This window comes from Pelophylax lessonae (genome assembly GCF_965119305.1).
Source record: "Pelophylax lessonae genome assembly, chromosome: 3".
Lineage (NCBI taxonomy): Eukaryota > Metazoa > Chordata > Amphibia > Anura > Ranidae > Pelophylax > Pelophylax lessonae.
Window position 1 is genome coordinate 560,836,174 of NC_138770.1, and position 19,056 is coordinate 560,855,229.

Below are 19,056 nucleotides of genomic sequence, written 5' to 3' on the forward strand. Positions count from 1 at the left end.
CAGTGATCTTCAACTGAATGATATGGGTTACAGCATGCCATTGGTCTGGGTTTTAATACTATAGATGTTTTCCAAAGCAGTTCCATTTCTCCGAACAATGTATTGCTTTACGTGAATGAGAAAAACACACTGTTACGATGATGACCACTTCCCATCTTCTCTGCTATGTAGATGAATGACGCAGCTGAACCAATAGTAAAGAAGAGTCTAACAAGTACACAGAGCATGAGAATCCAGAGGGAGACAGATTTCCTCAAGTAAGTCTACTATGACACCTACATGTTTGTGCAGAGTAATCAGTTCACCAATAGAAGTTATGGAACTGCCTCATTTTGTCTGTTATCTACTGTACTTACCGGCCTGATACCATTTGCTTTTCCTGATCATTTTTTCACTGTATTACTATATGGGAATACATATGCCACAATAATATTTCCCCTATATGTGCATTTACCCCTAAGATTCAAGTATTGTGTATACAGAGCTCTAATTCATTTTACTGACAATCCAATTGTTTTAGTATTCATATCTTCTTGTAATTGAGATTGCATGAATACAGTTATTATATCCTGCCACAAAGGCATTCCAAGAATGTACACTGAGCTGCGAAGCAGTTTTCTTTTCCTATTTTGCACACCAGCTTTTTTTTTGTATATTTTATCAACTGTTATTTACCTTCATTCAATTTATTGAATGTATTCTTCTTTTTTTTTTTTTTTTTAATAATAAAAAGATTGTAGGGTATGAATGAGAACTTTTTATCAATTAAATTTAGCTTATTGCGTTTTATGTAGAAGTTATGGGTTACCAAAATGACATCACCATAGGGTCCAAATGGACAGTTTTCCACAATTTGTGCATTTCCAGACCTATAAAACCGTATTGAAAACATGGATTTGGCACATCAGAGCAGCGTATTTTTAGCAATATTTAATAATGATTTTCTGTAAAGGAGCAAGGAACGTCACATTAACCATGATATAGTAGGGTGACTAGTACCATGGGTAATATGCAGGTGAACATTATCAGTGAATACATTTAAGGAGGAATGTGCATTAAATGTAATGAGGATTTTGATCAGCTATATAAAATAAATGGCTGTGGGAATGTGTTCAGATCTATAATGGATTTTATGCCTGCTACATGATTTTAGAATACTTATATATATGCCTGAAAAAAAGAATCATTAAAAGAACATGCCTATAGCCTCATCCTAGCCCAGCCCTGGCATCCTTTTAGGTGGGTCAGTATGCCTAGATGGAGGGGGGGGGGGGGGATGCAGGATGGACCTACCACTCTACTTGGGTGTCACAGTGGTCATATAGACCATGATCACAGTCTGCGACAGCTCGGTCACTGTGTTAGCATGCTCTTGGTACAGAAATGTTGCCCATCCAAACGCATATGTGCAGCCTGTGGGTATTAAAGCATCCCCCCCCCCACCCCCTTTGCCGCAACGAATATTTGGAGCGTTAACGTTTTGTTAAAGTTCCGGAGTTTGCATATCTGTTGTGCCTATTATGATGGACTCACTCTCTTTCTACCAGATCTTTATGTATTTTATGTTATGGAGAATGCAACAAGAGGACCTGGAACACACAGAGGTGGACAGGAACACCCAAAAATCTGGAACATAGGGGTTTATTTACTAAAAGCAAATCCACTCTATACTAAAAGTGCACTGCAAGTGCACTTGGAAGTGCAGTCGCTGTCGATCTGAGGATGACATGCAAATAAAAAACAGCATTTTTGCTTGCACATGATTGGATGATAGAAATCAGCAGAGCTTCCCCTCATTTCAGATCTTCCCCTCTGATCTACAGCGACTGCACTTCCAAGTGCACTTGCAGTGCACTTGTAGTGCACAGTGGATTTACTTTTAGTAGATCAACCCCATAGTCTGGAATTATATTATAACTAAAAATTTTTTGGGTGGGAGAACCCTTTAATTTGCTCATACGAGTGCAAATTATGCATCTTGATACTGCAGAAGACTTGTTTACATCTGACATGTATTGCTGCCAAGGGGGGAGGGGGGGGGGTATTGCTCAGGTTGAGAAACTCCTGGGGCACCCCTGGATTCTGAAACCAGAAGCATGGAGAACAGAAGAAGATGTCGACACACTTACTTGACAGTGGGTGGGGCTTAAAAGGGTAGAAACAAAATCACAAGAGCTGTATATATATATATATATATATATATATATATATACGGCTATCTGTGTTTAAACCTTCAATCCTACATTTTGATCATTTTATATGTGAGTGGATAGTTTTGACAAATGATGACTGCTCACAGGACAGTTATTAACAGAAAAGGTCTAAAGTTACCATTTCCTACAAGTAATCTGCATGTATAGAAATTAATTTTGTTATCAGTTTCTTTAATGTAAACTTATCACATTATATGATCTTTAACTTTATTCAACCCAGTATACTATATTATGACTTTATAATACAAATGGTGTAGCGCCTTTATGATGTACACTAAGGGTTAATATATTTACCTTGTTGTTAGCTGCCTGCAATTTTAAGCACTGACTTGCTCTCGTATTATATTATGACTTTGGTTTTAAACTACAGGTGTGCCCACTGTTTTGCCCCTCGGCCATCTGATCCATTTGCACGCTTCTGTCAGGAATGTGGCTCCCCTGTTCCACCAGTGCCTGGACGTCGCTTACCACCACCAGAGGGCGCTCAGGTTGGAATTTTTGTAGTTACGTACGTTCATTATTGTGGGGAGGAAGGCCCACGGGGCACTAGTCATCTGCTAATTTATTCATTACATTTAAAAATACCTAATGTGAAAGGCGCTTATTAGCATTAGTTGAACGCCCAATTGAAACATCAATTTAAATCAGCTAAAAACATTCCAGGTGCATAAAAAAGGCGTTAAATGTCTTAAAGTTCTCTTTCTCTCTAAAGCAGCCACAATTCTAGTAAAAAAGCCTGTCCTCACTTGCATGCTGCAGACTAGGACCCTTGCTTTGTGTCAAAGCAATGGTCTCTCTGTAGAGGTCCTGTGCTCCCTGCTGTTAGAGTGGATGGGAGAATTGGTTGATTTTTTTTTTCACTGTATGGCTAACACTAAACACTTAAACCCATGTAAATGTATAGAGTACATGTATTCTGGGCAGACTTAAAGTTTAACGTCCAGAGCAAAAATTAGTAGAAAAATGTGTTGCCATGGCCCTCATAACATCTAGACTGAATAAGACTGGGCGTATAAATCATACCAACATGCTAACAGCCGATTATAAGTTGTGACCAGACCATCTGAAAAAGACGCATTTAAATATGTATATGTAGGTCAAATTTATCAAAAAAGTAAGAACAGTTTATGTTGTTGGTAACACATACTTTTCTTACTTCAAACACAGGAACACAAAAGGCTTATTATCACCGCCATATTTCACTTTTCTCTATTCTTCCGTTCGATAACTGGTGACTGGTGTCACAGAACACAAAATTGACCCATTAGAGCAATTTTCTGTGCACTTTTTTTTTTTTTCAATATTTCTTTATTATTATAATTTTTCCACAAAATAATAACACCATATACAAGAAAATGTTGCAATAATATTATCGGTTATAAAATCATACCAAAGAGAGGAACTTTTTGTGCACTGTGCCCTTTTTTTTTTTTTTCTGCCCTTCGATCATATCTCTAAGATTTCTTGATAAGACATATTGGGGTCCATTCAATAAAACTGACCCTAAGCTGTGTTGAGAGGCTTTTGCTTGCTTCAAGTATATTTTGGCTCACTCAGCTGATCTGAATTGGGAGTTTTGGAGGTACCACGTGCATATAGGATATTGGATCGCTAACTGCAAACCGGAGCCTGGTTGTGCGTTGCCAATTATTTGAGTTCACCATCCTAACACATGCCTTTTTGACCACTCCTAACCAAGGGTCAAATGATCTGGTAAGCAGATATCATCTTTTGAGCATGTGGTGACGCTTCATTTTTTGGATCGGATCTATTTCTTGGTGCTGGACTCTCCTTAACCACTTTACCCCCGCTCACATTGCTGCTACTGCAGCAATGTGGCCCGTTATCGTCCAGCGACGTAGACCCTTGTGGGCGGCGCGCGCGCGCCGCCGGAGGCTCGCTCCCGCTGTGTTCAGTCACAGCGGGAGTCGGGCCAGGGGAGGAGCGGAATCTAGTTTGGAGATCCGCCCGCTTGTGTAAACAGAGCGAGCGGATCTCCTAAGTGACAGGGAGTGACAGATCGGAGTGTTCAGCATAGCTGAACATCCGATCTGTCCCTGACTCACACAGTCACCTCCCCCCCCACACGTTAGTAAGCACCAGGCATACATTAACCCCTCTCTTTCCAATAAAATTAACCCCTTCCCTGCCAGTGTCATTTTTACAGTAACAGTGCATATATATAGCACTGATTACTGCAGTAATGTCACTGGTACCCCCAAAAATGTCAGTCAAGGGTCCGATCTGTCCGCCGCAATGTCGCAGTCCCGCAAAAAAATCGCAGATCCCCGCCATTACGCGTTAAAAAAAAAAACACCAAAAATGACAGAAATCTTTCCCTTAGTTAGTAAACGCAATAACATTTGCGCAAACCAATCAAAATACCCTTATTGTGATTTTTTTTTACCAAACATAGGTAGCAGAAAACAAATTGGCCAAAAATTTAAAAAAAATTTGATTTTTACATTTTTTTGGGGGGGAATTTCATATAAAAAAATGTTAAAAATATTGTTATTTTTTCAAAATAAACGCTATTTTTTTGTTTATAGCGCAAAAAGTAAAAATCGCACAGGTGATCAAATACCACCAAAAGAAAGCTCTGTTTGTGGGAAAAAAAGGACGTAAATTTTGTTTGGGTACGGTGTCGCACGACCGCGCAAATGTCAGTTAAAGTCACACAGCGCCGAATCGCAAAAAGTGGCCCAGACGTAAGACAGCAAAATCCTCTGGTGGTAAAGTGGTTAATCCCCGATATTAATTTGGTCCAACTGAGGGAAGATTGAATCATTTTCTTGTGGGACTTATGGACTGACCTTTAGCTCAAATGCATGTTTCTTCCTTTTTACTCATTATTGGAATCTGTTTATTTATTTCATGTGGCGCTGTACCCCTCATTGAAATAAAACTGCTGCGCCTCTTTTCCGGACGTTAATCCTTTTTGTTAGTGCGATGCACCAAATTCATGGAGCACTTGCTAAACTTTTGGTTCTGACAGCAACTTGTCCACCAAATTCAGGTAGTTCTAAAATGTGCCAAATAAATAAAGACATCTCACTCTAATTAGGACCAACTCTCCTTTGGCGTACGGAGAGAAACTCTGGCGTGCGTCAAATTCAAGTACAAGTTCTATAAAGAAATTAAAAAATAAAAAGTACAAGTTCTAGACAGGTACATGAATTTGGTGAAACACTTTTTCTAAATCTGTCTGCACCAGTCTTTATGAATTCCAAGGACTATGTTAATCATATTTTTTGGGGGGTATCTGTCATTCCACAGATGGGGTTGTGTGTAGAGTGCAGAACGATGGTCCCTATGAACACTCCCTCTTGTATTGTGTGTGAAGCTCCTTTGTTTGCACAGATGCAGCCACAAGCTAGTATCCATCTGAAGGTCAGTCAACCTCAAATGCCATGTGTTTTTTCTCTCATACAGATGATGTAAATATGAATTTTTGTTGTATGTCAAAAAGCAACCACTCACGGACTATGTCATTAAATACTATTCTGATTGGTTGCTATTGGGAACTCCAGTTGCCCTTTATTTTTTCTTTATTGTGTTTATGTAGCCTTTTGAATATATATTTTCAAATGTCAGTGTGAATCTTTTCTAGTTGTATCGCCAATATTTCCTCTTATATCTTGACACCAAAGAAAAGTGTATTACTGGTGCAAAATGGCAATTTAGGGACCCACCGGTTCTATAGAAAATAATAAACAATAAAACAGGACAATTCTCTATAAATGACAATGAAAGTCCATAAGTATGGCTATGGGAAAATGTCCATAATAAACAGTCCATGCACAGTTCACTCAGGCGGCTGCTCTTGTGACAATCAAGAAGAGGCTTGAGAACAACTGGAGAAAAAGCACAGGCGCCAAACTAAGTGCAGCATGAAGGGTTTATTAAATAAAAACACAAGTCATGGTACTCACAAACAGGTGTAATATAAGGCATTATCCGTGGCTTTCATAATAAGGATCGTCAATCCAGTGCTATTTTCAGGATGGCCTCCAGCAGTCACGGCTCCTGTAGTCTTTCCAGTGGTTTTCGACACTTCCTCTGGTTGTGGAACTCACGGGGGCTCCTCCTGACGTAACTTCCCGGAACTGACATAATGGCGCAGGCGACGCGTTTGCAGAGCATGCGCCTCTTCTTCAGGCCCGAAGATTAGATTGACGATCCTTATTATACCACGGATTATGCCTTATATTACTCCTGTTTGTGAGTACCACGACTTTTGTTTTTATTTAATAAACCCTCCCTGCTGCACTTAGTTTGGCGCCTGTGCTTTTTCTCCTCTTATATCTTGTATACTATATTTGCAGGGCTTTATTTAGTACAAGGCTCTCATTGGCCATTGCCTAAGGAAGGAGGGCTGTAGGGGCAGCACCGAACCTCAAACAATGCTTTTTTTCTCATTTTGTTTCTCTTCTGCAACAGGACTGTAGGGGAAAGTTACAGTTGAAAAGTAGTTCTGCAAATAGCAGACTTAAAGAATTTTGGTTCTTTCAAATGTGGAATCTCAGCATCACATGTGGGCTTTACCTGGGACAGCCTACATACAAATACTGTTTTACATTTTTTGAATAAACAGTAGAATAAGTTTTCTTAGCTTAAATGACCAAATTCCCAAGTATATATGCTCCCACACTGCAATCCTCCTTTAAATAATATAAAAACACTTGGAGTGTAAGAGCACATGGGTTAAATTTCTAAGAGAGTTGTTATGTATAAAAGGTGCCTCTTGTATTATGCCATCATGTTTTAATGGTGAAAGCCAAGGAACCAGGTTTTGAAGGGTTAAATCCCCTGAATGCCATCTCAATACTATTTAAGAGCTTACTGTCCTACTGAAGGCAGACCTGAAGGAGGCCATGCCCCCCTGAAACGCGTTGTTCTGGCAACCCTGTGCGTCCTGGTCAGCTGGTTCTCCCTCAAGTTACGTGATGAAGGAGACGGCTACTGGCCCATCTGTAGCTGTTCAGCTCCAAGAAGCCGAGCAGTCTTGTGCAACTTGTCAGCGGCTGCACACTGCCATCCAGTTCCTGGATGGTATCGATAACATTGTGCCTGGGGACCTGCCGCCCAAGGAGCCATACCGATGACCTTTGACGCTTGCTCACATTGTTACTTTGTAAGTGCATTGATTTTATTGCTTGCTTTTATCCAATAAAACGGTTTTGCACCAGGAGCCTGTGCGCTCTGCCTCTCCTTATGTTATGCAAATGCGGTTTTCCTAGGAATGCTTAGACCCCTTTCACACTAGTGGACTGATCGGGTCCACCTAAAAAACTGACAGTATCCTCTATGGAGTGGTGGATATAAACGGATCTGTCGCCCATTCATCTGGTGGAACTGATCTGATGGCTGTCAGGTGTAAACGGCCATGCCGTCCGTTTACATCCTACCGCCCATTGAGGAGAGCGGGCTGTGTCTGTGTCCGCTCTGCAAAAGTGGAGCAGACACAGACCAGCCTTTCTCCTGCTCAGTGGGGAGCAGCGGACAGATTACTCTTACACACCAATCCCCCACCCATACAAGCATTTCCATATGCCATAGCTCCCCGCAAGTGCCAGCCCACTGGTTGAATCAGGGCTGAAGGCACATAAGTGGAGTGCTGAGGGCGGGTGATATGATGTTTTCCAGAAGCTACTGTATATAAAGCATCCTGCTGGGTCTAAAACAGATATGTAATGAAATAGAAAGGTTAAAAATCAAAAAATGTCATTAGCATGTTGATGGTGGGGAATATAAAATATAAGCAGATCACACTTCAGCTTTAAACTTTCATAAGGAATAAGGGGGGAGAAGCGCTCAGCCGGACAGCAGCCCTTAGTGCTACCCTGCCCAGTAACTGGTTTTATTCTCCCCCCACTCATCCACCGGGACAAGTGGATTCTACTTCCCACTCCCCTCCCCTTTGCACAGAGGACAGCCTAACATCGACCAGCACAGAGACTGGTATATTTCACCCCATCCCAAGGCTCCTCCAACGTGCTCCCCCTTTATGTGCCAGTATCCTACTCCCTCTTATCCGACTGTCAACCCCCACCACCTGCCACTACAGAGAGTCGCACCCCCTGTGAGCGCAGATTTACATATATTTTTATCTCCAGCTTTAAACTTTCAAGCAATGATCTATTTATGTGTACAACCCTCTCTTTCCATTATCATTTTTGAAGCATATAAAAGGTTTACAAAGGGAATGAATCAAGTGAACTGCAAACTGTCGCTTGTTCTAAATTCAGGGAGACATATTGCTAAGAATTTAAAAATGTTTGTTGCAATGAAATTTAAAGAGGAAAGTTACTTGTGTTAATAGTATAGTTTTCTTTCTTTCGTTCTTTCTTTCTTTCTTTCTTTCTTTCTTTCTTTCTTTCTTTCTTTCTTTCTTTCGTTCTTTCGTTCTTTCGTTCTTTCTTTCTTTCTTTCTTTCTTTCTTTCTTTCTTTTTTTCTTTCTTTCTTTTTTTCTTTCTTTCTTTTTTTTCTTTCTTTCTTTCTTTTTTTCTTTCTTTCTTTCTTTCTTTCTTTCTTTCTTTCTTTCTTTCTTTCTTTCTTTCTTTCTTTCTTTCTTTCGTTCTTTCTTTCTTTCGTTCTTTCTTTCTTTCTTTCTTTCTTTCTTTTTTTCTTTCTTTCTTTTTTTTCTTTCTTTCTTTCTTTTTTTCTTTCTTTTTTTCTTTCTTTCTTTTTTTTCTTTCTTTCTTTCTTTTTTTCTTTCTTTCTTTCTTTCTTTCTTTCTTTCGTTCTTTCTTTCTTTCTTTCGTTCTTTCTTTCTTTCTTTCTTTCTTTCTTTCTTTCTTTCTTTCTTTCTTTCTTTCTTTCTTTCTTTCTTTTTTTCTTTCTTTCTTTTTTTCTTTTCTTTCTTTCTTTTTTTTTCTTTCAAAAGTGACTATCTTAATTTGCTTGGTAGTGTCAGAGTTTCTACAAACCGTTGTCGTTGTCCCTTAATATTTTTATTAATAAAAGTATGTTAAATTAAAATGACATAGTTATCAGGCTAGAGTATTTTTTTTTTTACAATATTAAGCCTTTAACTAAACCATCCAGCTTTATTTCTTCATTATTTAAAGTAATTATCCTTCCTTTTTTATGTTAGAAAGAATAATAAATAATAATATTGATTTGTAGGATAAAACCATGTGTCGTTTCTGTGGAACTGGAAATCCCATAAATCTGAAACACTGTGTGACTTGTGAAGCCAAACTACCGGAAACCCAAACGGTACAAATTGTTCTGTGTTTTCTACATTTGCATGCAATTAGAATGCTATGGTTGCTGGTATGACAGTTCTAAAGTAAATATTTAGTGTGGTGGCATACAGACTGTGGAACTCTTCCAATCCCCCCTCTGTTGTCACAGAATTTGATTGACAGCATTGCTCTGTGAGGAGGGAGAGAGCAGAGAGAGGCACTGCTCTCATGTACAGTGCTGGATAAAAAAAAAAAAGGGTCAGGTAAGTATTAGGGGGGCTGGGTGGAGGGGGGGGGGGATCCTGTGGCCAGAGGGGTTTTTTTTTACCTTAAGGCAGAGTATAGGTTAAGGTTAAAAAAAAAAAAAAAAAAAACTTAAGGCTTTAGACTCACTTTAACATCATCAAGCTCCCTCAATAGACTTTACAGTGAGTACATAAATTCCTATTTTTGTCAATGAGGCCTAAATGTCCAGGCCAAACTTAGCATTGTCAATATGCATCAGTTAACTTGACTATATCTCTGTGAATAATTTTTACATTTTTAGGGAGTTTCAGTCTTTCAAGGATTTAATTTAGTATGTTTATAATTAAAAAAAACTGTTCCTGTTTTTATTATAGGATGACAAGTAAATGGAAATGTAATTAATTAATAAATACATATGTTAAAGTGGCTGTAAACCCCATTAATGCAATTTGAACTAAGCATATATATATATCTGTAGTGTTTACTTATCTCTCTCCAAAGCCCTAAGTGTTGTTTCTCTCTGGTGCTTCATTCTTCTGTTATTAGCATGAGTCACTTCTGACAAGTTCTCCGACACAAGAGATAACATGAGCTAAAAATTTGTGTCGGGGAGGGTGCTTAGAGGGAGATAAGCACTGAGCTTGTCTATTCAGAATACAGCTCTACATGTTCCTTCATTCCTCTGCCTACATCTTCCTTCATTTCTCTGCCTATGTGGAGGGAGGGGGGTGTCCCTTTCCTCCAAATGGCTCTTACACAGTGTAAGTCCAGTCTCCCCACCCATCCCTATGTACTGCTGAAAGATTTTTAACTCGATCTGCACTTTTGAAAGGGTGTAGAAAGGGAAAGACAGCAGATATACAAGTAAAACTTATGTAGGAGGATTTGTTTCATCTCTGTATATCACCCAAGGCTACTCACTTCACTGGGTATATGTGAGGGTTTACAACCACTTTAAGTTAAAAAAAATGTAGTTATTATTTATTTTTAATAGTGTATCTGTATCAGACAGTTACAATATTAATACTTCAATGTGCAAGATGTAGTGGCCTCTGCAAGCTGACACCAGTGAATGAGGAATGAATGAATGAAGCCTTAACCTGCATGTGATCTATAGCATAGGGAAAATAGTTATCACATAATCAGGAACAACACTGATTGATGATCCATTGTTCGTATAATACAAAACTGTCAGTAAACCAGCCAATACACAAAGCCAAAATAAATCGGTTCCAGCAAGCACTGAAAACACCTGATACAGTTCTGAGATTGGAAATGCACCAGCTAGACTCTAGACACATTACTCTGCACAATGGGGCATTTACTGGTTCCTGCTTTGTGCAATGGAGAGACCTCTTGTTCTACCATCATGATGGTCATAGTAGGTGATGCCCATTGCACCCACAGTAGTATTGTCAGTGTTGGTGTACTAAGAACATTTATTTTAAAGCAAGGCAAACATTACAAGCTTACTGTGACTCATGGCACATTTGTTGTCGTGACAGTATCAGAAATGGAAAATATTAAAATATCTTTAACTATCCAATGTTGCTTCCTTTTGACCCCAGGGATGCCTCTTGTATCGTATACACTGTCATTGAAGCTTGTTTGAATAATTGGCACCAGTTAATGGGTAATGGGTCCCTTCGAGGTGGTGGAATTTTTATAGAAAAGTTAACTTAAATTACAATGGTTTATTTATTTGTCTATTACATTCTTTGTCAATCTTATAATCTTATGTTTCGTTCTGTCTGACTGACTTTTGTGATGAGCTATCATTAGAACTATGGCCACTGTAATTGTTTTGTTTTGTTCTGGCAGCCAATATACAGCGGAGATTCTGCACCTCCTTTACCTAACCAGATGGGAAAAATGCAGGCCTGTTCCAAGTGTGGCCGTGTGAACTTGGCAGATGCTCGTTTCTGTGACTGGTGCGGGGCAAAGGTAATGCCACACTACCGTATAATAACCAATTTCCCAATTTTCTTTTGTTGTATAAGCTTCAAGTGAAAACTGTAGCTATGTTTTTTTTTTGTTTAGCCAGGCCTCTCTGTGAGTTATCTGACTTGTTCTAAGTGTGCGGCCAGCAACCATCCTTATGCCCACTTCTGTGCAACCTGTGGAGTTTACCTGGAGCCTCCGGGACGATTCTCAGCCCAGCAGAACAGGACGGTACCCAGTACAGACCGCATGACCACATCTGCAGTAAGCTAACCTGTATATTTACCTTTTTCATCCTTTTTATCTATAACCTTCTAATCTATACAGGCATACCCCACTTTTAAGTACACAATGGGACCAGAGCATGTATGTAAAACGAAAATGTACTTAAAGTGAAGCAATACCTTTTTTCATTTCTCAATGCATATAAAAAATATACTAGCTCCATAGAAAATCTTGGTCAGCTTGACATGGCACTGCTCCCAAACCATGAGTGACAAGGACACCAAGCTTGGGGAGCATGTTAAGGGGGATCCAGGACTATGACATGGTAGATTACCTAGGCAAGCTGGCCAGCCATAAATATGATATGTTGTAGTCCTGGGTCCCCTCTCTGTGCTCCCTAAGTTTGGTAACCCTGTCATTTATGGTTTGGGAGTAGTGCCATGTCAAGCTGACCAAGATTTCCCATAGACATCAATGTTAAAAACCAGGAGTAGTGCCAAGCCAAGCTGACCAGGCTGTGTCTGTGTACTTAAAATGGGGTATGCCTGTAATTGTTTTGCTGCCTATACACAGCAGAAGCACCCTTTGTGCATGGATAATTGTTGGTTGAGGATGATGTTCATGCCTTTTGTATGTCATTGCTTCCTAACCACCAGAATCCCAGAGCTGAATCTGCTCTACTCTGGTTAAACATGGGTGTTTGGCAGCCATGAAGTGCCAATGACATCCTTGTAACACAATGCAAAATCCTTGTGTTGCATTGTGCTACTAGAGTGTGCTCTTATTAAAAAGCCAGAAGCTGAATTGGATGCCAGTGGTTTCAGTAAAGCCTGCACATCTGATAAAAAGGGTTTTCCAGAGGTAGAGAATGGACACTGTACCTAAGACTGCACTTTGCTTATTCATGACAAAGTTACAGGTTCACTAGATAGATAAGCTCTTCCATGGCAGTAGCCAAAAAGGTCTCTCTGTGGTTCACCAGACGAAGCCCGGAGAAAGCACCATGTGTAAGCACCAGTTAGGCCTGAGTTTGAGCTTACACTGGGCATAGGACCTTCCCCGCAACCCCTAGTGGTAGGAATCAGACCTGGTGATTGGCTGCACAGACAGCAAGAGGTGAGGAAGAGAGAGATTCATATGACACCCAACACCTAGAAGGACCATTTATTCCAAGGGTTTCCAGCAGGAGACCAGGGCAGTGGGGAAGGGCAGGACTGTAATTATCCAAAGTGAATGGGTTTGCCTATCAATGTTAGCCACAGCGGTACATACTGTGATGTGTTGCTAACAATACTGTTGTGGTCAGTATACCCCTCCTTTTCCTGTGTAAAAACTGAGGAGAAGAAAGCATTTAGTACAGTCACCTTCTCTGTGTCATCTGTAACCATCCTCCCTAACTACTTGCCACCCGCCCATAGTAGATTTACTGTGAACGAGTGGCATAGGCAGGCCAGACAATGTACCTGTACGTTGCTGCCTGGGTTCAGGACGCGCATGCTCGTGTCCCCTGCCGACGCGTGCTGTCATTGGACACAGCACAAGTTTGGCAGCAGAATTCACAGAACTCTATGAACATAGGAACATTAAAAAAAAACTGCCAGTTCAGAAAGTAAAATCAGCATACATTACACACATTATACAAATTGTTAGGCACACAGTTAACCCCTTAATTGCCCCTAGATGTCAACCCCTTCCCAGCCAGTGTCATTAGTACAGTGTTAGTGTACAGTATCATCACTGATCACTGTATTAGTGTCACTAGCCACGTCTGTGTCAGTTAGTGACCCTCCTAGATAGTGTCTGTTAGCGGCAGATTGCCCGCCACCCTACCACTGTCCCACTATAAGTCACTGATCACAACCATTACAGTATAGCGTCTATAGCTGCGTGAATTCCAATATATATTCCATAGGTTGTAGACGATATAACTTTTGCACAAACAAATTATTATACACTTATTGGGATTTTTTTTTTTACCAAAGATATGTAACAGAATACATTTGGCCTAAATTTATGAATACATTTGTTTTTTATTTTTTATTTTATTTGATATGTTTTAGAACAAAGTGCAAAATATTGGTTTTTGTTCTTGAAAATGTTCCTTTTCTTTTTTTAGTTTATATAATAAGAAATAAAAGACCCAGTGGTAATCAAATGCCACCAAAAGAAAGCTCTATTTGTGTGAAAAAAAATTGTATAAATTTCATTTGTGTACAGTGTTTCATGGCCGCGCAATTGCCAGTTAAATTAGCATGGTGTTGAATAGCCAACAATACCCTGCCAGAGGTCAATTGGTTAAACCAGGTTTATGATCACTTCACCCTTAGATAAATCTAACCTGTGTTAATAGTATTGTTAGGTAATAAGAACCACAATGTGTAAACTAGACATCTGCTTCTACATTATGACACATTTTACTGCTGGTGTAAAATAGGGTTTATATAAAATACATCTAACGTCTACGTCTATCTAACCTTCTCTTTTAGGATTTAAATGGTCGTGCTTCCTGGCAACCATTATCGGTCTCATTGCCGGACCCTAGACTAGGTACCGAGAAAGTGGACATGGGGACCCAGACTGTAGGATTGTTTTACCCATCCAGCAGACTTATGGAGAAGAAGGAGCTGGAGCTGGTATCAGAGAAAGAGAAGAAGGAAAAGATGAGTGATCGCAAACCGCTTCTCACAGCAGTCAGTCCAGGCCGAGGTTAGACCTCTTATGTAACACGGGATGATTGCTAAGCAAATACATACTGATGGTGCTGTGGTTAAAACTGAGCTCAGAAGCACCAAAATTGTGAGCTATTATACTACTCAGAGAGTCTTTCGACTATGAAACCCATTTATAAAGCAGCGGTATGACCTATCTACGCTGCTAAAAAAAAAAAAAAAAAAAAAGCATCCTATGGCACATTTATGAAGCACTGCTGTGTGCTTTGCACTCATTCTTCCTCCTCCTGGCACATTTTTTGTCCCATTATGAAGAATGACCAGATGTTTGAATGCTTCAGAATCCATAAGCAAGAGAAGCTTATTTTATTTGAATAAATGTGAAGGGATGGGCAAAAAAGTTTGCAGAAGAAGGAAATTTGTCACAAGACCCAAAACCCTTTCAGTTGCACCACTCATTTTGACATGCAGATTCTGAGTGAGTCACAGGTGGAGTGATATCAAATGCACTCCGCCTGTGACCAATACAGGAAACATCGCCTCTTCCTTCAGCGTGGCACGCTGCTAGCCAGCATTTCCCACCAGCAGCACACACAGCAGTACCAGCCAGAGCAAGCAGTACCAGCCAGAGCCAGCAGTACTCGCAGCAGTACCAGCCAGAGCCAGCAGTACCCACAGCAGTACCAGCCAGAGCCAGCAGTACCCACAGCAGTACCAGCCAGAGCCAGCAGTACCCACAGCAGAACCAGCAGTACCAGCCAGAGCCAGTAGTACCCACAGCAGTACCAGCCAGAGTCAGCAGTACCCATAACAGTACCAGCCAGCAGTACCTACAGCACAGTACCAGCCAGCAGTACCCACAGCAATACCAGCCAGCAGTACCAGCAAGCAGTACTAGCCAGCAGTACCCACAGCACAGTACCAGCCAGCAGTTCCAGTCTGAGCCAGCAGTACCCAAGGCAGTACCTACTGCACAGTACCAGCCTGAATCAGCAATACCCACAGCAGTACCAGCCTGAGCCAGCAGTACCAGCCAGCAGTACCCACAGCACAGTACAAGCCAGCAGTACCAGCCTGAGCAAGCAGTACCAGCCAGCAGTACCCACCAGCAGTACCAGCCAGCTATACCCACCAGCATTACCCGCCAGCAGTTCTTTTCAAAACTTACGACCACAAAGTTGACAGCGCTCCAGACTGACCGACGCAAACCTGGAAAACCAGTTGCGAGTAGCAACATCATCAATACCAGCTAACATCACACACCTCACCAAAGAGAAGCAGTTGCAGCCATCACATTAGGGATGAGTTAATTCAATTTTTGACCAAATATAACACGCACATTTTTGAGTTTATAATTTTGTATGGCCCCCGAATGATTTTATAAAATCCCCAATCGGCCCTTGGCAGAAAAAAGGTTCCCCACCCCTGCTTTAGGATGTACTTTGTATCTGCTACAATTCTGCTGAGGCACACACGTGGCTGTATTCTGCCCATTCTGCCCATGCGAGGTCCCATTCTGTGTAGTAGAACCAGTGACAGTAGCCTTTTTTTTTCTTGATTGACCAATAGTGAGGTACAGCTAGTTACAATGTAAAAACTTTTACACATTTGCTGATGCAAACCTGAAAGTATTTTTTTAAACAAAATTTTTTCTTATTTTTTTTTCTTTTTTTCTTACTTAGCTTGCATATCTCCTTGGTTCTTCCTAATCTCTTACGTCAATAAATGCACCCACATCCACCACCACCCTGCATCCCCTCTCCTGCCCAACCCACTAATTTATAGTAGAAAGAATCATACAAAATAAATCTACAGTTCACTTGTCATATATTCAATTTATTTGGCTTATATCAATGTCAACTATTTTTACAAGCTTGGTTGAACAATCATAAAATCATACATCTTTGCTGAAGCCTTGTCCACTCTACAGTAATGAAGGAACGTTTTTTTGTATTGTATTTTAGGACAAACTGTGGAGAATAATAAATAGATAATATAAAAAAAATGTTTCCTATTTAAAGATTAATTCCAGGCATGGTATATATTTACATGGATACATTGGTCCAGCTTGGACCAATGTAACTATGTTTATACCATACTTGATCGATCCCTCTGGAAGCCACTGAAGTAGGTATAATAGTAGTAGAATCCGTGCTGAGCAGCCGGACTGATGCATTGCAAACACAGAAGGTTGGCAGCTTGGCACAGGCATGTGTTTCTGAATTAATGCAAAGCGTTCTCCGATTGGACAAAGTGGGGAGCATCACATCTTGCCCATCCACCTCATCCAATCAGAGAATGCTTTATATTAATTCAGAAAATGCAAAGTATTCTCTAAATGGTGCATGTGCTGAGCAGCTGACCATCTGTGTTCACAATGCACCAGGTCAGCCGCTCAGATCCAGAAGAAAATGGAGATCACTGAGGTAACGGTGCCTACTACAGTGATTTTCAGTTTCCAGGGGCATCGGCCAAGTATGGTCCAACATTGGTCCAACCTGGCGAGTGTAACTAACAGTATGTAAAGTGCCATGCCTGGAATTATTCTTTAACCCCTGATCATTACTATACTATGAGAATGATATACCGTAAAAAAAAAAAAAAGTTTATTGCTAGTATGATTTGCTTACAAAAAAGTAATAAGTATATATTTAAATGCAATTATTGTAAGTACCTAAATCTGTCTTAGTATCAGCCCCTTATGGTCCCCTGTACAGCAACATTCATGCTGACAGGTTCTAACAGATAGAAAAAAGCAGGCTGATGATCTCAGATTTTGCTGCTGCTTTCTCACGGTTCTTTTAGAGGGCGAGGGCAAGTTGCATCACAAGGTACAGTAGAGAAAAGCCATGTAACAAACTTAGTTGTGTTGTCTAACATTGCTGTGCAAATCTCAGGACTGGATAGAAAAATGACAATTTTTTTTTAGGTAAAATAAATACGTGTATGCATATATCAAATATGTATTTAGCTGTTTGCTTGGAGTTCTGCTTTAACCATACCTAACTATACCTAAATAACTTCTTCCTTTTCCTTCTCTTATTTTTAGTTTTGATTTACTTACTTAGTTTAGTAGAACTAAACTGCTAGCATTAGTAAATAGATAGGAAGATATATTATTGTATATACACAGTACTTTATTTTTTCAATTTCTTAACCAGTTCTGGACCGGAAGATTTGCCCCCTTAATGACCAGGCCCTATTTTGCGATTCGGCACTGCGTTACTTTAACGGACAATTGCGCGGTCGTGCGACGCTGTACCCAAACAAAATTGAAGTCCTTTTTTTTTCCCCACAAATAGAGCTTTCTTTTGGTGGTATTTAATCACCTCTGCGATTTTTATTTTTTGCGCTATAAACATAAAAAATCGACAATTTTGAAAAAAAAAAACAATATTTTTCACATTCTGCTATATGACATTCTAAAAAAAAAAATGTAAAAATCAAAATTTTTTAACATTTTAGGCCAATTTGTTTTCTGCTACATATTTCTGGTAAAAGAAATTGCAATAAGCGTATTTTGATTGGTTTGCGCAAAAGTTATCGCGTCTACTAACTACGGAAAAGATTTATTTTATTTTTATTTATTTTTATTTTTTTTTACTAGTAATGGCGGGGAACTGCGATTTTTTGCAAGACTGCGACATTGCGGTGGACAGATCAGACCCCTAACTGACATTTTTGACACTTTTGGGGGTACCAGTGACATTACTACAGTAATCAGTGCTAAAAATATGCACTGTTACTGTAATAATGACACTGGCAGGGAAGGGGTTAACAGTATAGGTGATCAAGGGGTTAAATGTGACCCTAGGGGAGTGATTCTAACTGTGGGGGGGGGGGGGGGTTGGACTTGTGAAATGATCATAGAGACATGCAATCTCCAATATAGCAGGATCACATGAGCTTTGTGATCATTGCAGGGAGAAGGATGGTCGGCTATGTTTACAACAGCCGACCGTTCTTCTCTCTCAGCGGGGAGAGATGGGGGCTGTCAGGCGGCAATCGGAGCCACCTCACAACCGCATCGGCTTCCCCGCTGACGATCGGGGGCGTGCGCGCACCCCCTATCGGCCTTCAGGAGAGCGACGTAGACTTACGCCGCTTTGCCTGTCCGTGCCACCCTGCCGCAGTAAAAAGGCGGCGGGTGGTCCGGAAGTGGTTAAGTTGCTTTCTGTTTTTTAGCCTAGGCCAAGATGATATCTTGCATCCCAGGAGTTATTATTGGTATTTTTTTTTTATTTGAATCAGGAGGGGAGGGGCTTTCTCAGCTAAGCACTCCCTCCTGCATGCATGCCTGAGCTAATGGCAGATGGATTCCAGGAAGTAAATGCTATATGAATCTCCGGCACTTACTCAAGATGGCCGTGGCTTGAAATGCTGGGGGGTGGGGTGATTCAAAGTGATTTATCAGCAAAATCAAGCACTTCTAATAATATACGTGTGTTTATGTATGTGTGTGTGAAAATATGTGTGTATATATATATATATATATATATATATATATATATATATATATATATATATATACACACACACACACCCGTATATAGCTACCAGTGCTAATTATA

The 19,056-nt window shown here is 40.2% G+C and overlaps 1 protein-coding gene across 2 annotated transcripts in view; it reads left to right on the forward strand.

Annotated features, from left to right (window-relative positions):
* DZANK1 (double zinc ribbon and ankyrin repeat domains 1) overlaps positions 1-19,056 on the forward strand; it is a 107,417-nt gene that overhangs the window by 57,811 nt on the left and 30,550 nt on the right. For both annotated transcript variants that reach the window (XM_082252297.1, XM_082252298.1), the window contains exons 7-13: positions 172-257; positions 2,584-2,701; positions 5,490-5,603; positions 9,343-9,435; positions 11,472-11,594; positions 11,691-11,855; positions 14,303-14,522. In XM_082252297.1, the coding sequence (XP_082108423.1) occupies positions 172-257; positions 2,584-2,701; positions 5,490-5,603; positions 9,343-9,435; positions 11,472-11,594; positions 11,691-11,855; positions 14,303-14,522 (919 nt within the window). The remainder of the gene's footprint in view (positions 1-171; positions 258-2,583; positions 2,702-5,489; positions 5,604-9,342; positions 9,436-11,471; positions 11,595-11,690; positions 11,856-14,302; positions 14,523-19,056) is intronic.